Here is a 20,732-nt window from a genome sequence, read left to right on the forward strand (position 1 = left end):
GACTTTTAGTTTATCTGTTGAATTCAGAAACCGTACTGTACTTCTGTTTATTATTTTTAATCGTATTTGAACATTATATATAATGACTACATTCAATTGTCATGTTTAATAGTATTTACAGAGAGAAACACATGAACACTTAAATCAAATAAATGATTAATAATCATTAAAAAAAACAGTACAATAGTAATAAGCATCAGGCACAGATCTTCATGTCTTCACTGCCCCTCCCCACTGTAAAGCTGAGTCAGTCATTCCTCCTCTGTGTCAGCTGAAGCTGTCTGCCCTGCAGCCTGCAGCTCTGCCTCAAACTGCTTCTTCAGGCCCTTCAGATACGTACGCAAGCTGTCTCGGTCCAGTCTAGAGTTCCTGGCAGTCAGCAGGAGGCGGGTGGCCAGGTGGTACACAACTCTCTGCCGCTGTGTTTCTGGATCACTCTGTTGTTTGGCCTAGAGGTCGAAACACACCTTGTTTCTTTATGACCAAAATTACTTTATTTATATACAGTATATATATATATATATATATATATATATATATATATATATATATATATATATATAAAACCAACACAAACATCCACTGGGATTGATTATCTGACTCCCTCTGGGTCTTATATTTGTTTTCTTGTCATTTAAAATTGATTTTCGACTGTTGCATAAATGCTTTAAAATTCCCTTAGTGTTTCTAAAATTTCCTGAAAAAAGGCACACAGCCTACAAATACAGGAAATTGAAAATATGAATTGGAAATTAATAAATCATACCAAAAGCTGCTCGCTGACTTTGGAGGCAATTGTCTTCGCCTCTTGAATTATGTCTGAAGGAAGCGCAGTCATTTCTGCTGCTCTCAGACCTAGTCAGAGAGAGAGAGAGAGAGAGAGAGAGAGAGAGAAAGACAACAAGCTTTTTAATCATTTCCATGCCTAATTCCAACAGCATCATACATAGATTTCACAGACTCTGTACCATAGTGTCTTTCTTCAGAGCATCCTCGATTCAGCAAGAACGTATACACCACACTCTCTGCACCACTGTCAGCACTGCGAGTGTGCTGAACCTCCATGTGCTGATTCTCCACGTTGGGATAGAGGGACTCTAGCTGGCACAGCTCAAGAAAATGTGTGGCAAACAGGGTGAACGTCTGCAAACAGAAGGAAAACGAGCACACAACAACTGTGGAAATGACATGCCATTCCTTATTGTTTCACTGCTTTACTAAGAGGTGTACCGAGGTGTACCGAGGCAGACAGTGACGTTAATGAAGATAAATTATAAATATTTAACACAGGAATCTGATCAATCTGGTTTTAATTACAGCAAGTTGGAGTGCAGGACTGTGAATGTGCATACTCTACCTTGAGGCTAAGGAGGAACTCACAGACTGAGTGACAAATGCCGATACCCTCCTCAGCACTGGTACCACGCCCCAACTCATCTATGATGATCAGGGACCGGTCACTTACGTTGTGAATAATGTAAGAGATCTTTAAGAAAGAAATATGAAGACAATTGAATGTAATGACTGTTTCAATCCTTTAAATGTCATAAATGTGTGCCAGCCTAATTAAAAGAGAAATAAACATACCTCCTTCATTTCTAACATGAAGGTGGAACAGTTAGTTTCAAAATCATCATCCACACCAATTCTGGTGAAAATCTGATCAGCAACACGAAAAGAGGCATACTCAGCAGGGACAAAAGAGCCTGGAATCATTAATGCAAGGGTCAAACATCAATTCAAATGAAGGTATAGGAAGGTGTGAGGCTGAAAGGTTTGCTTCTGACCTATCTGAGCCATGATCTGGCACAGCGCCACCTGTTTGAGGTAGGTGGATTTGCCGCTCATGTTGGGGCCGGTGACGATGACAAAGTTGTTGCCCTCGGAGATGTAGCTGTTGTTCGCCACAGGCTGCTGTCCGGCCATTCGCTCCAGAATGGGGTGACGCCCCTGCTTGATTGCCAGAGTGTCTGTGAACTCTGGACGCACTGGCAGACACAGCAGCAACACAATGAAAAATATTGTGTTTTTTTTTTTTTGTCTGTCTCTTATGCATTTACCAACAACTAATGCTCTGTTCAGTTCAAATAAAAGAGTATTTGATCAACAGAAGAGCTCTCTTACATGATTTATCGTTGGTTAGTTAATGGAAAGGTGTGCCATGACATAATAAAACACATTTCTGAAAGAGGCGTGTGCAGCAGTGGTTTACAGCCAGCTAGCTCCTCTGCTGGGGAGATTTGTCTCAGTAAATACAGCACACCAGTGCACACTTACGTAACAAGGGTAATCTGAGTACAAGCTGGCGGGGATGGAAGAGGGCAGGCACTCAGCACACGTATATGGAGCTACACTTTTAGACAGCTGAGGGGCAACGGCTCACCACCCACGTGGATGGTGCCGCCAACGACCCACACAAAAAAGAACTACAGCCAGATGAGTGGAGCGCTGTCTGGCTGTCATCATGTGTGACACCTGCTGGGTGCTTCCTTATGTGCGTATAACTTCGAGGTTAATGTGACAGTTTGACTGAGTTGAGATGGGAACAGCAGCTCATTCATTCATACCGTAGTCTGATATAGTACATGCATTGGCCAGTGACAGCAACATGTCCAGCATGGAAACAGCATCAGAGAGCTTGTATAGGCAGTGGATGTGCTGGTGGATAGTGCTCAGCAGTTGACATATCACCCTGTATAGAGACAGGTTAGATTAGCTGTTGCAGGGGCAAAACACAGGAAACTAAAAACTTGCAAACAGCACCCTCTAGTGGACAAAACATTGTACAAGAATGTATCTAAAATGTGGACTCCTCACTTCTGTATGATTATATTCGTTTGTAGAAACAAAGAATTCCAGGGAATCCATTTGACAGATTTGTAAATTTACTCCCCAAAAATTCCATTATAACGCATCTTATCCTAGATAGTCTTTAGTCCAGGATAGTCCTCTAAGAAAAAAATATTTTCAATGTCTTGTACATTGTAAATAAGTGCCTACAATACATCATTGTACATGTTTAATATGCAAAGGATCATAATCTCCTCACACATAAGACATGTGGAAGATCTCTCTCAAGGCCTCATCACAGCGGTCATTCATCTTCATCAGGTCTGCAGTAGTGAAGCCATAGTTGTTCTTGTGCTTGGTTACCTGCCGTGATAGATATTAACACCAGATTTTTATGTTCATACATGTTTCAAACTTATTGTCAGCATATGTGTGGCTTAGCCTTTGTCATTCACAACTGACAGGGAGTTATCTTTTTGTCTGTTCTTACATAAGCCCTTTTCAGACTGCTGTTTCAAGGCGTGATATGTGCGTGCCTGTAACACTCTGCCTTGAATATGAGTGTCATTGAAGGGTAACGGGTGGATGAAGTGATCCCCATTCTGTGCTGCCTTCAGCGGTAGTAACAAAGGCGTTACACAGGCAAGACAGGATTGGAGGACCCAGTCACTATGTGTATGTGGAGCTCCTGTTTTCGCCGTGCTTCCGCAACACTGTAACGCATCGTGAATTCGCAGACTGGGACATCAATACTACAATGTTGAGGAATCAATATGAATGTTACAGCACTGTTGCGGAATGGCTCTATGAAAAAGGCTACAGCTCTCTGCTGCTGTCTGTTAGCTCTTTCTTTAGAGGACTTTACCTTGATAAATTCTGCAGGCAGTTTCCCTTCTGGCAGCACTGCTCCTTCAAACTTCATCTGGATGAAGAAACCTCGGGCTGTGCTGAAGCTGGTACGCATTGGCCAACCATATTTCTCCCCCATCTGGTTCACTAGGCCTGTGCAACACCATCAACACAATGTCATACAATGTGTTTTGCAGAAGAAAGGCTAAAAAAAAAAAAAAAAAAAAAAAGAAGCTTTGTATTACAAAACAGCTGGAATAAACACCTGCAATGTCGTCCACTATCTCAGTGTAAGCTCTTCGTGCAATGTCAAGGAACTCATTGATGTTGGGGCGGACAGCGTAACACTTCTGAGTGCGCATATTCAGGCTCCCCTTCAGGAAGGTAGTGTCATCATTTACCACTGTCTTGATCTGCTCCAGGATCATGTCAAACCTGAGATGAAACAAACATAATCAGCAGAGGAGGTCTGTAGACCCTGCATAATATTTATTTATTTACCTCAGACATATTACCTGTAAAGGACTAATTACCTGTTGTCCTCCAGAGAAGTGCTGTATGCTTTAAGCAAAGCTGTGTTGCAATCCTTCAACACCATCTGTTCATAAATTTTGTTTTCTTTAATGTGAGTGTTCAGAAGTTGCACAATTAGGCCACTACTTTTATTGAAAGATAATCTTTTGTCCATTTTATATATGACTTAAGGCTGATTGCGATTTAATTCCGGACATTCAAACAGACACAGACCCTTAACCTCGGCACCAGATCCAGTGTGTGCTTCAGCTGTATAACATGTGCAATTTTTGCTTCAGCAACCTGAACCTGTAGAAGAAAAGCAATATCACTGAAAAATCTGCATAATTTCACATCAACAATTTGAGCATTTAAACACACACACACACGCACATCCATTCCTCTGCGATTAAATCATTTTATACATAGTGTACATACGGTTTCCTGCTTTGGGATTTGGACAAGAACAGAGAGCAGCTGGTCGATGTCAAGGAAATGACCTATGGCTGAGGAGTGCATGAGAACAGAATCATTCAATCCTTTGAATCCTGCTTCATGCTCTCTCGTCTTTATCATGCACAATATTTAATGTGTGGTATAAACTGGTCTAATCCTGGTTCTTACCATTTTTCAGACCAAAGAAGAGTCCCTCATCCTGCAGCAGCTCCTGTATGGTGTCCAAGCGGATGTTGATGGTATCCACGTCAACCAGAGGCTCCAAAATATTTGAGCGCAACCTTCTGGCACCACCCGACGTTTTGGTGTGATTAAGTACCCCTAAAAGACTATGTTCACTCCTATATATAGATAAGCAGAGACAAACAAACTGAACACCAATGTGACTGTGCAAGCACTACACATGATGCCATAATACCATCCTCGTCTTGCGCTCTTACCTGTGGTCTCTATTGTTCACTACCAACTCTAAGTTAGAGGCAGAAGCTGAGTCGATCATTGCTGTCTGTTCACTTCCTTTAAAGCTCACTTTGAGGGACTTGGCCGCATAGACAGAGTTCTGAATGAACTCTAAATATTTCAGCAAAGCAGCAGCAGCTGCAAGGCAATAATACCTGAACAAATCAGGACATTTGGTTACATAAAACATTACGGTTGATCTGTGTCTATATGTTATTGAACTTAGCAGCATACTTGGCTTGCACTTCCATGAGGACAGTGCTAAATTCTGGAGCGCACAGCTGTTGAATGTACTCCAGTCCTTTCCTCTCATTGAAATACTTCCTCTGGATAGCAGTGAAAGCTACTCCCTGAGAAAAAAACAACTGAATCAAATGCTGATAAAACCTCAAACTAACAATCAAAAAGAACACAGAAAGTGTATACACAGTTCAAAATTTAAAGAAAGGGAGTGAACGAGCTCCTTCCAGCTTCAAGCCTTTGTTTGAAATCATTGTTTATTTTATTCTACATTGGTACCGGGAAGTTCTCTGTGATGAGGTTGAACAGCTTTGTCCCTTTCCCCTTCTCACTGGCTGTGTCTGGCATCAGTATTTCCAGCGGCACCGAGATGTGAATCTTGGTTATAACCTTCGGGAGAGGAAAATGTGTCTATGCATCCTTTTCTTTGGAAAGTATAGCACATACATTTTATGTTTACCTAGTAATACACAAGTTACCTTGGCATACGTTCCAGTGTCTGCAAACTGAGAGAGTACAAGCTCTGGACATTTCAAGTTGAGACTGGCCATGCCAATCTCTCCTCTGGCCAAACCGCGCCCTTCAACCACAGCCACTATCACAGAGGCACCGGAGGTTGTGGTCGGAGAGGAGCTAGTTGTTGCTGTAAAAGCAGAGAAATCCGAATCTGAAACACAGCTTCAGCCATGTTGACATCCACTTAAAACATTTTACAGGGCAGCAGTACCAGTATGATCCGTCAGTGGTGTCCGCGCAGGGTGTGACCCCAGGGTCCTCCTTAGTCTTGGTGTTCCTCCATTGCTGCAAATGGGTGTGCCATCTGAAGTGGATGCAAGGATGGATGAATTTGTCCAGCCTAACCTGCAGTTGTGAGGGAACTGACCTGTGTCAATGTAGAATATGAGGAGATATTATTAGTACAGTGACCTTCCTACACACAAGGGGGCATTCTTAAAAAAATCTTACCAAAATGCCCTACCCTCATTTGAAAATAAAATAAACAGTGTCTTAAACATCACGTTGTGAAGCCAACCTCTGCTTAATTAAATTAAATTAAATTAAATTAAATTAAATTAAATTAAATTAATTTTAGCTTAACTATTTTAACTATATCCACAATACCTGAGAGTATTCGGGGGAGTGATGGACCATGGCTGGAGCTCGTACTGCCTTCATCTAAACTGCGGCGGGATGAAGCAGATGAAGCCGATGCGGGTCCGTACGAGGTAGTTTCATTGAATCCGCTTCTGTCCACGGAGGACACACCGCGGACTGGTCCACATTCTGGGGTGTCACCGCCCGGTGTCACCTCTTCTGTGCTGCTGTGAAACATTTTAAAACCTCAAAATGGGCAAATGATTGGACGTATGTATCAAAAGGATTTGTTTAAATCCGTAAAAGTCAGCATTCGTGGACAAATATCAGCCTATCGTTTAGCTACTAAAACCCGCCACAGTGAATGCGCGCGATCATGTCAGTGCGCATGTGCAGCGAAAAATTATTGTTTACCTTAAATGCTTCATTTATGTTGAATCATTACTTACCTTTATTTATTTATTTATTTATTAACTTACTTACCTACTTACTTTTAAAACTTTATTGGGAACCAAAACAAGGTACAACCATAAGAACAGGAATACCAGGGGGAGAAAACCCGTAGATACAATTAAAAAAAAACCTCAAATAAATGAATAAATAACTGAAATAATCGATTTTTCTTTTTTTTTAATGTTAAAAAAGCTACTCTTTTCTGCTGAAAACAGACAGAGGTTTTACAGAAAAAGGAAAAAGCTGACAATTTTAAACAAAAATAATTCATCGAAAATGTAAGTTTTGAAAGTGAAGCCCATAGACTGTAAATAATATTAACTTTCCTTTTTATGTTGGAAAATGTACCCGGAAGTCTTATTCTTGTTCCTGCGGCGGCCAACATGGCGGCTGACGCGGATGAGTGTGACTATTTTGTGAGGGAAATTGAAAAAAACGACGCTTGTACCCTGAAGGTGAAGCAGTGTTACTTGGGAGACGTCGGCTGTGTTGTTTGGGACGCAGCCATCGTGCTTGCAAAATATTTAGAGACGAAACAATTTTACGAGCCGTCCTCAAGAGTGAACGTGTGGGCTGACAGGAGGGTGCTGGAGCTCGGAGCTGGGACGGGAGCTGTGGGTCTGATGGCAGCAGCACTGGGGTGAGAGAGCTAGCTGCTTAGTTTATTAGTGTCCATGTTACAGATATTCACATTAGTGCGTTTCAGTTTTTGCTGCTCATGCCAATCCCATGGCTCTATCAGTGTTTGCAACAGCCTTTTTGTCAAATGTTCATTGTGTTTGTTTTCATTCGCTGTTTAGCAACCTGTGCTGCTTTTCTCTCTATGATAGCTGCATTGAAGATTGTTGTTATTAACATACACAAACTAAATGTTAACTTTAGCTTTTATTTCTGTGTGTAAAAACCAACAGAGCTCATGTTACTGTGACAGACCTGGAGGATTTGCAGACTCTGCTGAGGCTGAACATTCAGGAAAACAAGGCACTTATCGATAGTGGATCAATTACTGCCAAGGTACTGAAATGGTTTGTACTTATTCTTTATTTAATTACATTTTTAATCACATTCTGAAATGTTTAATTGAGTCATAAATAGATAGATAGAGTGTACTAAAGCCACAAACTAACACAATAACACAACACAATATTGCACACCATGAATACTGCATAGGAACCATGTGGTCCCATACAATATAAAAAGTATTAATATTTCACAGTGTTCATGTAGCTGTGAGCCGCTACGTCAATGCACTACGCCATCTTGTTCCATTTAGTCTCATACTGTTCATTTTGATACTTTGTACTCTTAGTTGTAATTAATCAATTCTACTTTTATTTAAATGTTGGAATTTGAGAAAACAGTATGTCAATTGATGGTCACGAAATGTTGAAATGCTAACCGTTTCATTTCTTCCCTCTTAAAGGGGTGAAGATGTGTCTGACTTCTTGCCTCCCCCACATTATATCCTTATGGCAGATTGCATCTATTATGAGCAGGTAACTAATCGTAGTTGTCTGCACTGTCACCATTGCAAAACAAAAACAAAATGTGGCACGCTGTTTTTTTTATTTTTATTGACTCAGTATTTTCCCCCACGCAGTCTATTGTTCCTCTGGTGGAGAGCTTGAAGCTGCTCTCTGGACCGGAGACCTGCATCATCTGCTGCTATGAGCAACGCACAGAGGGCATCAACCCAAAAGTGGAAAGGCAGTTTTTTGAGGTGACAACCAATCTCTGTGTTTAGTTTTAGTAAATACTGGAGAAAAAAAACACAGCTGAGTCAATAATGTTGTGCTGCATTTCAGCTGCTGCAACAAGACTTCATTTGTGAGGAGGTCCCTGCAGACAAGCAAGACCCCGAGTTCAGCAGTCCAGACATCCACATCCTGCACATCAGAAAAAATGTCTGAGTTTTTATGGTGAAATGTGTGCATACGTTAGTAATCCACCTTCAAACTACATGAACAGTAGAATATTTAAAGGCTGTAATGGCAAGTGTTGACTGTATGTTTTATCTTTTTTCTGCTTTTATGTAAACAAGTTTTCCAAAATATATACATATATTTCTGATAAATATACTTGAACGCTGTCCTGGTGTGTGATTGTAATACTAATGTACTAAAAAATATATAATATTTGAAAATATTTCTATAAACTATAAGCCTGGTAAAGGTCAGTAGAATTGTTTTCTGGTGTTTTAGATGGCAGACCTGTGGAAGCACAGACATGACGTGCTGTCTTTATCTTTGGTAAAATCAGATGTTTTAACTAGCTGGGTCCCAAACAAGAGACAAGAAAATGTTCCTCTGTGTATTTGAATGCTAAGATAAAGTATTTGTTTTGCAATGCTTATGAACCCTTCAGCTTCTAGCCTATATAACTTGCAGTGAGAGTCCAGCATTCACAGATAGGCAAACTGCAAAAAAGGTACATTATGGACCAACTTTGAACTCTTGAGCAGTGCTCCCCTCTTTGTAAATTACAACAAGTTAATACCCATTTTGAGCACTAGGGGGTAGCAGTTACCTCAAATATTCTTTTAAAGTATAAAACTGAGTAAATGTTTCTGTTCACCTTGAGATAAGTTATCTGAGGGTCAAGTTTGTTATCTCAGGAATATAAATGGTCAGAAATTGTGAGGATCATGCAGCTGCATTTCAAACATGACAAGGGCTGAGAAAATAAATCATCTTTAAAATTCTAAATCCATATTTATTGAATATGTTAATAAAGCTGAACTAATTTTAAATCCTGAATTCAATATAGTATACTCACACTCTTCTGAAGGATTTCCCCCTCCACGCAAGGGGAATTCCACCCCAAGACCGAGATTAGCTGAAAGATTACGGCTCTTTTTTTTTTTTTGCATAAACCATGAAGTACGCCCCGTACTCCCACAGGCATGCAGGGGCCCCTCACCACCTTTCATGCTGCTCTGTGTTTACACAGTGGAGCTGTACTCTAATGAGCAGGGTGGCCTCATACAATCAGATGCAATAAAAATGTAAATACTGAAGTTTACAGGGTGGTGTGAAAACTGTAACTCTCATTACATAAATCACTTTAGAGAACTATACAATGAACTCAATTCGATTCTGCATTATTAAGATGCTCATACTCATCCTGGCATTTCCCTATGGGGATCCAGGAGCTAACCCGCTCCCCTGAAATCTGCTGATTCTGTACGGCAGGAACATCTGTCATGGCACTGTGCCCCACGCCCATGAATATTCTTGTATTTAATGGTTGGATCTATTCTAAAATAGAAAAAAAGCATCTCTAAAATATCACATTCAGCTGATGCTTTAGCTTTTGAATAGATGAAATGAATCCTAAATTGTGGATAAAGCTTCTGTGAGGAGTTTAGTTATGAAACAGACTCAAATAATTATTGTTGCATCTGTATGAGCTTTAAAATCAAACAAAACAATCGGCAACTAGATTGATTATTTCTAAATAGTTATCATTTTTGCCTGTAACAGCTGACACTGGGTAGGTGTCAGATGAGGTGACACAGCCTTTTTACTTACATTTACATTATTTACAGCAAAGATTCAAAGTGAGTGTTATGTTTCAAGACTGCAGGTTGTGATTTATCATCAGAAAATACTACATTTGCACTGACAGGACAAGATCAATGAAGAGTTAAGATGTACACATGTCCGCAGGGGGCACCATAACCATTTCAACACACGCCAAAAGTTCCACAAATGAGCTTTAAAATAAAGGGTATGACCATCTACAATCACACACTCTTGTACAAACGCAGCCCTTCCTGTCCTAAACAACAGATTCATATAATGAACCAATATCACAACTGTGATTGTGAAATGTTTGAAATGAAAGAGAAAGGTGGAGGTGTGGGTGAATTGAATCAGACCCCTGAATCCCTATAGGCCTGGTCGCCTACATGGCCAATCACAAGAGGAATAGAGTGAGATTAGTTGCCCTTTCTGCTCCACATTATTATGAAGAAAACTCCAGCAGATCATTTAAGACCCTGTCCCTGTGGCCCTCCTCTGTGCCCTCACTTTACCCCGGGAGCAGCTGGACTTGTACATCAGAATCATCCTCTTATTGAGGTCTTCTTTGGCTCTGACCAGGATATGTTCAGCCAAGTAATTGGACTCACAGCTGGAATCAAACCCATGCCCCGCAATGTGACATGGAACATGACCCAGAGGGGAGGATTTGGAGGATTAGAGAGGAAGATGTACCTATTTCATTATGTCCCATCCATAGGTCTTTTAGTCAAATCATTTATTATTTATCTTACAATCTCCACTTACCTTCTTGCACGAAATGAATGCTGTAGTCTTCTGGTGATAGGCTAATTAGACCAGCACTACAGGGAGTCTCACAGTAAATGAGGACAGCCCACTGTGAAGCAGTGGTGTCTCTAATCTGACATCATGTATACATTACAGGGGATTCTGGTGACTGTAAACATTCATTACGGAACATGTGCCGCACATGCTGCATGCACAGAGACAGAATGGGGACACTTTTCTGCCTACAGATGGTGCTATTAGCAGAAAAAAAGCACTTACCTGTGTGGAAAATCTGCATTAAAAATGACATCTTCATACAAAGCTGAATATGCAAAATAGTGCTATGCTCTAAAAGTTATTGTTTTAAAGATGATGTAATGTGTTGTTTTGTCTTCACAAAGAATTGAGATTTGACCCTATCACCCACTTGCATTCTCCTTGCTTGTTTCCCAAACAAGACAACACAAGGGGAGCAGTGCTGCGTACCCCCTCCAAAACCAGATGGGTGTAGGAGAGTTTGACTCCATGCAGCCCATGTGGTGGTGCGCTCCACTCTGCTGCATCACGGCCAAGTGACACAGAAGCTCCTTTGTGTCACCATCATCACGCTGCCTGGAGCCAAAAGAGACTGTTCCAGAAAGGAAGACTCGTTTTCTCACTCACTATCAGGGAGTGGCTCAAGAATAGACATCAAACTGGGCTGATTAAAAATAGAAGAAGAAGGCTGCTTGGATGTGTGACATCTCTGATCCTGCAAAAGTGCCCCACCAACACCACCCTACACAAAGCCCCTGTCCCCCTTGTTGCTTACAAAATGTGCATCAAACCGTTGTGCTCCCCCCCAAAACACATTTTTCTTGCAAACAAGATGCAGAAACTCATATTTTTTTGGCAGCGTTCTGGTGAAGCAAAGCCTCATAGGACAACTAGCTTATAGAAACACAATGCTGACTTCACCCCCCTCGCCCCCACTCCCCCTGCAGGGGAACAGGGAGAAGGGGGTGCTGTTAAGACAGCTGTGCTGCAGTTGAGAGGGGACACAAATCCAGTACTGTGAGAATATTGTGCACCACACTTGCCCCCTTCTTACACTCCTGTTAATGCTGTAGCTGCAACACTATGATATACCATTGATTGCCTATATTTAAAAAAAAAAACAAATTGGAAAAAGATTTTAAACCATCAGGAAAGTGTGTGTATTCAGAGAGTTTCAGTGGGGGATTAAATCTAACCCTTTATCAGTTAAAATATAATTGTGTATCGATCCTGTGCTTCAAACACCTCGCAACCCCTTTGCGTGTCTGATGTCCCTACAGCATTCTAGTGCACTGATGTATCTGTCATCATTAGATTGTGTGGCAGCACAGCACCAGAGGGAGAATTGCAGAGGGGAGGAGAGCTGCTCGTGTGAGTGTGTAGCGTTTCCCTGAGTCATTACCTCTCAGTAGCATGAATCTGGACTGTGTGTGTGTGTGTGTGTGTGTGTGTGTGTGTGTGTGTGTGTGTGCACACGTGCATAAGCAGCGGCACCTTACTTGCCAAAAGTCTAAGTTTTTTCCCTGCCAAGCCAAGCCAGTTGTCTAATCCAGAGAGACACAGTGTCACTGGAAACACTCCCTGCTCTGAAATTACAGCAGATCTTGTCAGAGATACAGATGTAGTCACTCATGGAGTGTGACTGAGGCCTTTGAGGTTGTTTTGCATTTATGTAGTCTCCTCTCTCTGCTACTGTACACTTGTTTTTAGAGGAGTTTTTAAAGCCACATTGCAGAGGCCAGTGCTCTGTGCCCTCTATGAAAAAGCTCAGCAAAATCTCAAAAACAATCAATTGATTTGATTAAGCTTCAAAAACAGATTTTATGCTATTCCATTTTAGTCCCTTGCAGCCATCAGACTGCAGCAGCATCCATACTGCCTCTCCCTCCTTCTCCTGTATACTCCTTACATCTGAAGGCAAGAAGGTTAACACTCTTCTATGATCCTCTTTACACTCTTTTGTGTTACAGCTGGGAAAACAGCAGACAAGTCCAGGGACAAATGGGTCCACCATCTCACACTGCTCTTTTAAAAATCCTACAGTTTTTAGGTTGGAATCACAATGACACATTTCAGGTTTTCATGTAGTAAAGTAAAAGTCAAAGCTGAAAGATTTTTTTTTTAAAAGTAATGGGTTTTACATTTGCTGGTTTTAAAGTGGGAAAACAACGTGATTATCAGGCGAAACTGTTCGGTTTGTAGATTTAATTAAGTGTTTAATGCTTGTATGAGCACTTAAGGTACCCATTAAAAAACAAATTGCTTGTGTCATTTAGACTTCCAGCACTTCTTAATCATTTTTTGGTCCTGTGGATCTGTAATTTCACCACAGCAAGTAACCTTCAGTTGCAGATATGAATGGAATGCATTTTGGACCGATGCCCAGGGTGCACCTTGGACTTCACAGCCTCACATTTTCAAGCCTTATTTAGTCGGCCTGCACGTCAGCAAAGACCCCCTTTTAAAACCACAACACTGATTCAGGTTGTTTATCTGCAAAACCTGCACTGACACCAGAACAAACTCAAACACAGTCACAACATTAGTAGAAAATGTGCTTCAGTATAGTATTACTTTGGAGCAGCACATGAAAAAACATAAATACAGCACCCTTTAGATAATAATGATTTATATATAAGAGCTCAAATATGTGTATGATCTAAAGGGACGAAAGGTCTACCAAATATTATGTACAAATGCTTCTGAGAAATTTGTAATCTGATCGCAGAGGGGATGAACCACTTTGAATAATAGTTTAATGAGAAGGTAAAATAAAATACAACCTGACGGCAACAAAGACAATACATGAGTCATAATATATCCAGAGGAAGCTTGAATTCTTGCAGCCTTTCTGGAGGATCTGCTGGTTACAACATGAATTTAGATCCCTTTGTTTCCCACCAATGATACGTACATTTAACATCACTGCTCAGACTGTTTCTGTCTCAAACTGTGAGGCTGTGACACCTGCATTCTAAAGAAAATAAAGGAGACTCAATAAAAGATAAGTAAAAACAACAACAGAGGAAGACAGTTGTGTTGCTTCAGTCTTACATCAACAGTGATCATCAAAACACAACCCCATGTGTTTGAGTGATGTTACAACCTCTACATTTTCACTTTGCTCGATGCACTCCTGCGTTCAAGAACCTCAGCAGGAAACCTGCAACGACTTTTAGCCACTTCCGGGTCTGTTATGTATTTTGTTTTCTACTACAGAAGGTGCTGTGGACTAAACCAGAAAATGTTCAAAACCAAAGATTCCATTTTCATGCCCTTGAAGACAAGCAGCGAGTGAACTAAGCTGTGCGGACTGTGGCTTAGAGTAGGTGTTGCCCTCCTACCGTTGGGCAGATAAATAACACGCTTTAATAACGGTGTGGGTTTGTGAGCACAACAGTATCTGTGCCTGCATGCATCACAAATCCTACAGTGATTATCCAGCTGGGTGTGGCTGTTGGATTGCAGGCCAACGTTAAGCCAGTTAGAAATAAGCGCTACCTGTGCATGTGTTTCTCTGCAGCTGGAGTTAACAGGAACTGGAGGCAAGTGAGGAAGACTAACCACACCCTTGAAAACCACAAGGCCGGGGTTTGTAGGGCTTGTAAGGAGTACAGCTATAGTACAGCTCACCACAGTTCTGCCTGAGCTGTTTTGAATCTTTGTCAGGTATTAACGAAGGGTGAGCCATTCATGTCACAAAGGGGAGGAGGGGGGGGGGGGGGGGGGAGGTGTTGTCTCATATTGCAGAACTTTGGGTTCTTTCAATTTCTTCTTACTCTTCCTCTTTCCATGTAGAATAGAGGAACTGACTGGAAACTTTTTTGATACCAAAACCACCAGGCCCACACCAACACGGATCCCATCAGGCCGTTGTTATGAGAACAGCCCCAACAAACAGGCCACCCAAACCAAATCTGTCACACGCATTCTTGCGCAAACCAGTGGAAGAAAATTAAACAAAAATGACGACACCTTGAAGTTATGAACCTAGCGCTTAATATCATCTCCGCTTCGTGCGTGACACACTTGCGTTGCTAGAAAAGAAGAATGAGAGTCATTACAGGGCCCATCTTTAATGAGCTTCCTTTCTGTGACCTGAAACCCTTTCCTCCCAGGAAGTGTAAGAAATTCCAGTGGAGGACAGGAGGAGTTGACAGAAAGGCCAGGAGGTCTCGTCTTCACAGAGGAGAGGTCATAAAACCTTGCTTACAGTCTCTGTCCTTGCCTCCAGGGGCCTCCGTTGTTACCCATAATGCTGTGAGGATCATATGGTTGTAATGAAGTGGTGAGAACCAAAGCGGCCATTACAGCCCAATTAAACTGCCACCACTGTCTAGTGGAGGCCCTTATTGAAAGAAATGGGCTAGGTCACCTTCTGGACTTGCATGGTTTTTGCTCACAGTTTCAGTCTTTTACCTGTGATTTTTGGTCATGGAGCATTTCAGTCAACGAATGTGTGTTGTGTGTAACATCTTCTGCTGCAGCAGTCATATACTGTATGCTGATGTCACCTGACCTGTCGGACGGAAACCTCTGTGGTGCTAAAACATACATCCTGAGGCCTCTGAAGCAACTGCTGTAACTACAGATTTTCAAAACAGCAGACGTCACCACCGCTATGCAAGCGTAGAAATGCAGACAAATGTATACCTATAGGAATAGTGTTGAACTGTCGGTGGATGCTAAAAAACCTTTGCTCAAGTTCTAAGGGAATGAAAATCCAAACTGTGCTTTTTGAACAGCTTCCACAGTGCCCTTCAGTTAGAAACTCCTGGGGAAGAATGTCTGGAATAAAACTAAGTAATCTTTTGTAGCCCCAAACACAGCAGTCAGACCATTTGTCACCATCAATACTGTCTTTGTCAGGAGTGAAAACACTCCTGTTAATCAGCTTTTAACAAATCTTAAACCTTACTCCTGTATGTTTCAGTGGTGTCAGCCTAAAACTTCAGCGCTAATTCTATTTTACTGAAATACATTAACTGACTTATTTGATAAAGTGATACACACATTTTTTTATTGCAATGTTTCCTTCTTATTTCTCGGCACCAGCCCTGCATTACTCATCTTGAAAGTGACATTCTCTACGAATAAAAACTGCAACTTCCAGAGTTGCATCTGACGACAGCTCAGCAACAACTCATCTATGGCTCACAACTAACACACATTCAAAAAGAATTCACAATTCAGCTTTTTATCTCTGCTGCGCCTCTAACTCCCATGCAAACTATCATGTGGCTCTGTTGTTGTTCCAAAAAGGCCAGCAGTTGGGACTTCCTGTTTTGTTACATTTCCCTCTTTTACTGGCGACGCCGCTGAGGCTAGGGAGCAATGATGAGGGTGGACTAGAAACCCTTTATGAAGAAACTGTCCAAAAGCACTGAAACCAAACTTTCACAACAAAGACGTAACTTTGAGCATTCTTGAAACTTTCTCATTTCCAAGTTCAGCTCCGGTCTTCACAGTTAATACTTCCTTCCTAAAATGATTTGATCAAACCCAGACTACGTAATGCAAACTGCCTTTAATCCTTGAAAAAGAAAAACCAGACATAACGGATTTAAAATCACTTTTTTAATAAGACATTACAATGACATTGTTCTGTACATGGTTCCCCCAGTCAAAATAGGAGTAAGAGCTGCACCTCGGGGTGTCTCCAACATTTCACCGGTTAACAGCTCCCTCTGACTGCATGACAGATGGACTCTGATGTAGGGTTACTGTACTTTCGTACTCATGCTACAGATATAGGCTATCATATAATGTCCCAATACTGAGACTAATCAACTGTGGTATCAGATTGAGAGAGCTCAGAGCTGAATGACATTCCTTTGGAAAGATTGAGTCGACTGACTGCGTGTTACCCCAAAAATTAAAAATGCATCCCTACAAGCATGTTTTCAAAGTTACTGAAAGCCTATTTGTTGAATGTTCAGCACAATGATGTATCAAGACATGACACAATAGGTCGATCAGTAAAATATAGAGCCCACATTAGGAGATTCAAAGGGGGTTACAATTACATGTCTGATGCTATTTCCCCGCCCCCCGATGGCAAGACCTGTGACTATGAAAATGGTCGATACCATTGAGAAGAAATACTTTTCATCACAGAACTGTGTTAAAAACAAATCTCAAAAGTCTTTTACCTTCGCTACATGGAGTTAAAATCGTAGAAGAAAAGAAAAAGGTCCAAGTTGAATGCAAGAGTCTGAAGAGCCTTGAAACAAGCTTTAATCCAAGAATGAAGATAAAAATTTCAGCTGCATTAGAAAAATTATACAAAACAGGGAAACGAAGAGGCAAAGGTGGTGATCTCTGTGGCTTTAACATAAGGACCAATTCTTTCAATATTCATCAAGCAAGCCCCAGAATAATGAATGTGATACAGGCCTGCTACAGAGTACAAGCAAAGTTTAAGCCAGCAAACCCAGTTTAAGATAAATTAGTCATGGGGTAAACGTAGTATTAAGAAAATTAATGGGAGATAAATCAACTTTTTTCTTACCCAGACTCATTTTGAGAAGTTATTTGTTACTTGCAATGTTGTTATAGATTTGACCTAAAACAGTCTGCACTCAATCATTAAGATTTGTAATTTGAGGTTAGCCATGTCAAGCCCTCATACAGTCCATCACCTGAGGTCGCACAGGAAGGCTGAACATACCAATTCCTATCTCTGATGCGGGTCAATCCGAGCTTCTCTTGGATTTCGTGTGGCTTCATGGCATCTGGAAGGTCTTGCTTATTGGCGAATATCAAGATGATGGCATCCCTCATCTCCCGGTCATTGATGATGCGGTGAAGTTCCTGTCTGGCCTCGTCGATACGATCCCTGTCGGCACAATCCACCACAAAAATCAAGCCCTGGGTGCCTGTGTAGTAATGTCGCCACAGAGGACGAATCTTGTCTTGGCCTCCAACATCCCAGACGTTGAACTTGACATTTTTGTAGGTGACAGTCTCTACATTGAAGCCCACCGTGGGGATTGTGGTCACAGACTGCCCTAGTTTCAGTTTGTAAAGGATTGTTGTTTTTCCAGCAGCATCAAGTCCAAGCATCAATATTCTCATCTCCTTGTTGCCGAATATTTTTGAAAGCATTTTCCCCATTTTGAACTATTGTGCATAAATACGTCGTTCCTACAGAGAAAAAAATGTCTGACACTGTGCTGATGAGTACTCTATATAACTAACTTCTGCCTATAGGCTTACTTGTGAAAACATGACTCAGTGAAGAGCACAAGTGGAGGAAAAAAAAAAGTCAAAAATGCTCACTCATGTTAATCCTAACAAACAGTACTTATTGACATTTGACTTCTTGATATTGTGTGCGTCCTGTGAAGTGCGGGGACACTGACGTTCAGAGTATCACAGTGTGTGCGGGGCCTGTACACAACATGGCACGATAACACTTAACAAGTTGGCAGCAGCTGTTGCAGGACGTTCATTTTGTTGCCCCAAAAAATCGACGTGAAGCTCCGAAGATACGAACCAGCCTTTGTTGGCGATTAAAAGCCGGCACAGAGGACACGCTTTGTTGTGCTTAAAAGGCCCAGACAGCATCCGTCGTTCTTGTGAAATCCTCCTGGTGTTTGGTGTCTGGCGGACCTCCTCATCGGGTGCGCCCTTGTTCTCTTCACGGCTACCGGGGGGGAGAAAAGCAGCTTTCTGCGGGCTAACACTTTAGTCCATGGACCGTCAGCGCCGGGTAACTTCACCGTGCGGGAAGAAAAAAAAAAAACCTCTTAATGACTCAGCAACACATACATCCACTCAGGAAAAGTCCAACTCTTGTCCCCCTGGAAAGACATTTGGGAGGAGGGTCAGACATGCCAAATTAGCAAGGTAACGCTCATGGCTGCTAGAGACGGCTAGCAAAAGCTAACATTAGCTAGCTTCATACCTAGCCGTCAGCTAACTAGATAATGATAACCATATCCGGACATTAAACACACGCGACAGGGACAAAATGTGTATCTTATATATTTCTGAGTCAAACGCTTAATTGAAATAGAAGTAATTTACCTCCTATCTCCCCCTCCTGCCTCGATAATTACACCCAGCTCTCGCCTTTCTCCTTTAAGTCGAGCTGGTCGCAGTGCTGCTACACCGGAAAGGTGTGGAGCTGCATTCACCGCCACTTCCTCCCGTCGACTTCATTCAACTGATACAGCTCTCACTGTCTGTCTGGGGCATGCACAACACACCGGAGGAGGCAATAAAAATACCCAGATTGACTTAAAATAAAATCATTGTTTTAAAAAAAAACATATTTAACGTTTAACCAAACATCAATGTTGGATAATAGGCTGCATAATGTTTATTCTCGAGTAGACTCTGCCCACTAACCAACATGTTCTTCTGGGTTTATTTTCTATTCACCGTAATAGATAAGAAAACATATTGTCACTGGATACTGAGGAAAAAACATAACATTGGCATGATGATATTATATATTGAGTACGGAATCTTTTAATGTGATTATAGTAGTAGTGACCTGCTATTTATGTAAAGGGTAACAGCACCCCCTTGTGGAAATGTTGGACTACTTGAATTTGACAATGCAATTTCATATAATTTCAATACAAAGCATGAAACTGTGGAAGCTCATTTCCGCCAGTTAAAAAAATAAAAATGAAAATAATAGTTATAATTATGAGATAAAAAGTCATAATAATGAGATAAAAAGTCAAAATTATGAGATAAAAAGTCGAAATGATGAGATGAAAAAGTTGAAATTATGAGATGTAAAGTCATAATAATGAGATAAAAAGTCAAAATGATGAGATGAAAAAGTTGAAATTATGAGATAAAAAGTCATAATAATGAGATAAAAAGTCAAAATGATGAGGTGAAAAGTCAAAATGATGAGATGAAAAAGTTGAAATTGTGAGATGTAAAGTCATAATAATGAGATGAAAAAGTCGAAATTATGAGATAAAAAGTCATAATAATGAGATAAGTCAAAATAATGAGATACAAAGTCAAAATGATGAGATAAAAAGTCGAAATTATGAGATGTAAAGTCATAATAATGAGATAAAAAGTCAAAATGATGAGATAAAAAAGTTGAAATTATGAGACTTATTTAGAGACTATTATTTTCATTTTCATTTTTTTTACTGGCAGAAATGGGCTTCCATATGAAACTGATGCGCTGCATAAAGAGTATATAGCTATTGCTAATTTCCAACTCGTGTCCCCAGTTGGGCCTTTGTGTAAAACAAACAGATTAAATTGTACAACATTCAGTTACATAAAACCCCATAACTTAAAGTCACAGCCTTTCATTTCCCATGCTTGAAGGAGGGATTCCAATAACTGCCTTTATCATTCATGTTATATTTAAAAAGCTTTCCTACACAGGACCTCATTTGTGCAATATTTGGAAAAGTCAGCTTCCTAGTGACAACTGAGCTGAGTCAAAACTGATGATGATCACTCATACTTAACTGATAAACCATGTTATATATAAATCTTATCCACACTTTATGTAGGCTATGGCTCATGGTCTCCCAGTCCACATGTAGGCCTTCTAAAATAGAGATTACAACATATCACAAG

General features: G+C 40.9%; 3 protein-coding genes across 4 annotated transcripts; 1 reads left to right on the plus strand and 2 right to left on the minus strand.

Moving 5' to 3' along the window:
- Positions 1-76: 76 nt before the first annotated feature.
- On the minus strand, positions 77-6,877 carry msh4 (mutS homolog 4). Its single transcript, XM_020630148.3, has 20 exons — positions 6,430-6,877; positions 6,035-6,190; positions 5,787-5,950; positions 5,587-5,697; positions 5,302-5,417; positions 5,049-5,222; positions 4,777-4,949; positions 4,591-4,658; positions 4,387-4,461; positions 4,173-4,237; positions 3,905-4,074; positions 3,656-3,792; positions 3,050-3,153; positions 2,568-2,692; positions 1,788-1,988; positions 1,588-1,706; positions 1,358-1,486; positions 969-1,143; positions 767-855; positions 77-449 (listed from the first exon to the last, which is right to left on the minus strand). The coding sequence occupies exons 1-20, from the start codon at positions 6,638-6,640 to the stop codon at positions 252-254; spliced, it is 2,760 nt and encodes a 919-aa protein (XP_020485804.1). The 5' UTR covers positions 6,641-6,877; the 3' UTR covers positions 77-251.
- Positions 6,878-7,209: 332 nt separating this feature from the next.
- vcpkmt (valosin containing protein lysine (K) methyltransferase) lies at positions 7,210-8,944 on the plus strand. Its single transcript, XM_020630127.3, has 5 exons — positions 7,210-7,495; positions 7,767-7,880; positions 8,279-8,351; positions 8,456-8,575; positions 8,661-8,944. The coding sequence occupies exons 1-5, from the start codon at positions 7,239-7,241 to the stop codon at positions 8,763-8,765; spliced, it is 669 nt and encodes a 222-aa protein (XP_020485783.2). The 5' UTR covers positions 7,210-7,238; the 3' UTR covers positions 8,766-8,944.
- A 7,780-nt stretch (positions 8,945-16,724) lies between these two features.
- On the minus strand, positions 16,725-19,349 carry arf6b (ADP-ribosylation factor 6b). 2 transcript variants are annotated; one of them, XM_020630076.3, is made up of 2 exons: positions 19,194-19,349; positions 16,725-18,967 (listed from the first exon to the last, which is right to left on the minus strand). In XM_020630076.3, the coding sequence occupies exon 2, from the start codon at positions 18,276-18,278 to the stop codon at positions 17,751-17,753; it is 528 nt and encodes a 175-aa protein (XP_020485732.1). In that variant the 5' UTR covers positions 18,279-18,967; positions 19,194-19,349; the 3' UTR covers positions 16,725-17,750. The 2 variants fall into 2 exon arrangements, with proteins under 2 accessions (XP_020485732.1, XP_020485733.1); XM_020630077.3 differs by having other exon boundaries at positions 16,725-18,880; positions 19,194-19,341.
- Positions 19,350-20,732: the final 1,383 nt, after the last annotated feature.

Source organism: Labrus bergylta, chromosome 18, assembly GCF_963930695.1.
Source record: "Labrus bergylta chromosome 18, fLabBer1.1, whole genome shotgun sequence".
NCBI classification, from domain to species: domain Eukaryota; kingdom Metazoa; phylum Chordata; class Actinopteri; order Labriformes; family Labridae; genus Labrus; species Labrus bergylta.

Excerpts from the sequence above, each read along its gene's own strand:
- msh4 (XM_020630148.3), bottom strand. The coding sequence starts at position 6,640 with ATGTTTCACAGCAGCACAGAAGAGGTGACACCGGGCGGTGACACCCCA. Across the intron at positions 4,659-4,776 it reads CTTCTTTGGTCTGAAAAATG|CCATAGGTCATTTCCTTGAC; the intron begins GTAAGAACCAGG and ends TGCACTCCTCAG. Across the intron at positions 4,075-4,172 it reads ACTTCTCTGGAGGACAACAG|GTTTGACATGATCCTGGAGC; the intron begins GTAATTAGTCCT and ends GTTTCATCTCAG.
- vcpkmt (XM_020630127.3), top strand. The coding sequence starts at position 7,239 with ATGGCGGCTGACGCGGATGAGTGTGACTATTTTGTGAGGGAAATTGAA. Across the intron at positions 7,496-7,766 it reads CTGATGGCAGCAGCACTGGG|AGCTCATGTTACTGTGACAG; the intron begins GTGAGAGAGCTA and ends AAAAACCAACAG. Across the intron at positions 7,881-8,278 it reads ACTGCCAAGGTACTGAAATG|GGGTGAAGATGTGTCTGACT; the intron begins GTTTGTACTTAT and ends TCCCTCTTAAAG.
- arf6b (XM_020630076.3), bottom strand. The coding sequence starts at position 18,278 with ATGGGGAAAATGCTTTCAAAAATATTCGGCAACAAGGAGATGAGAATA.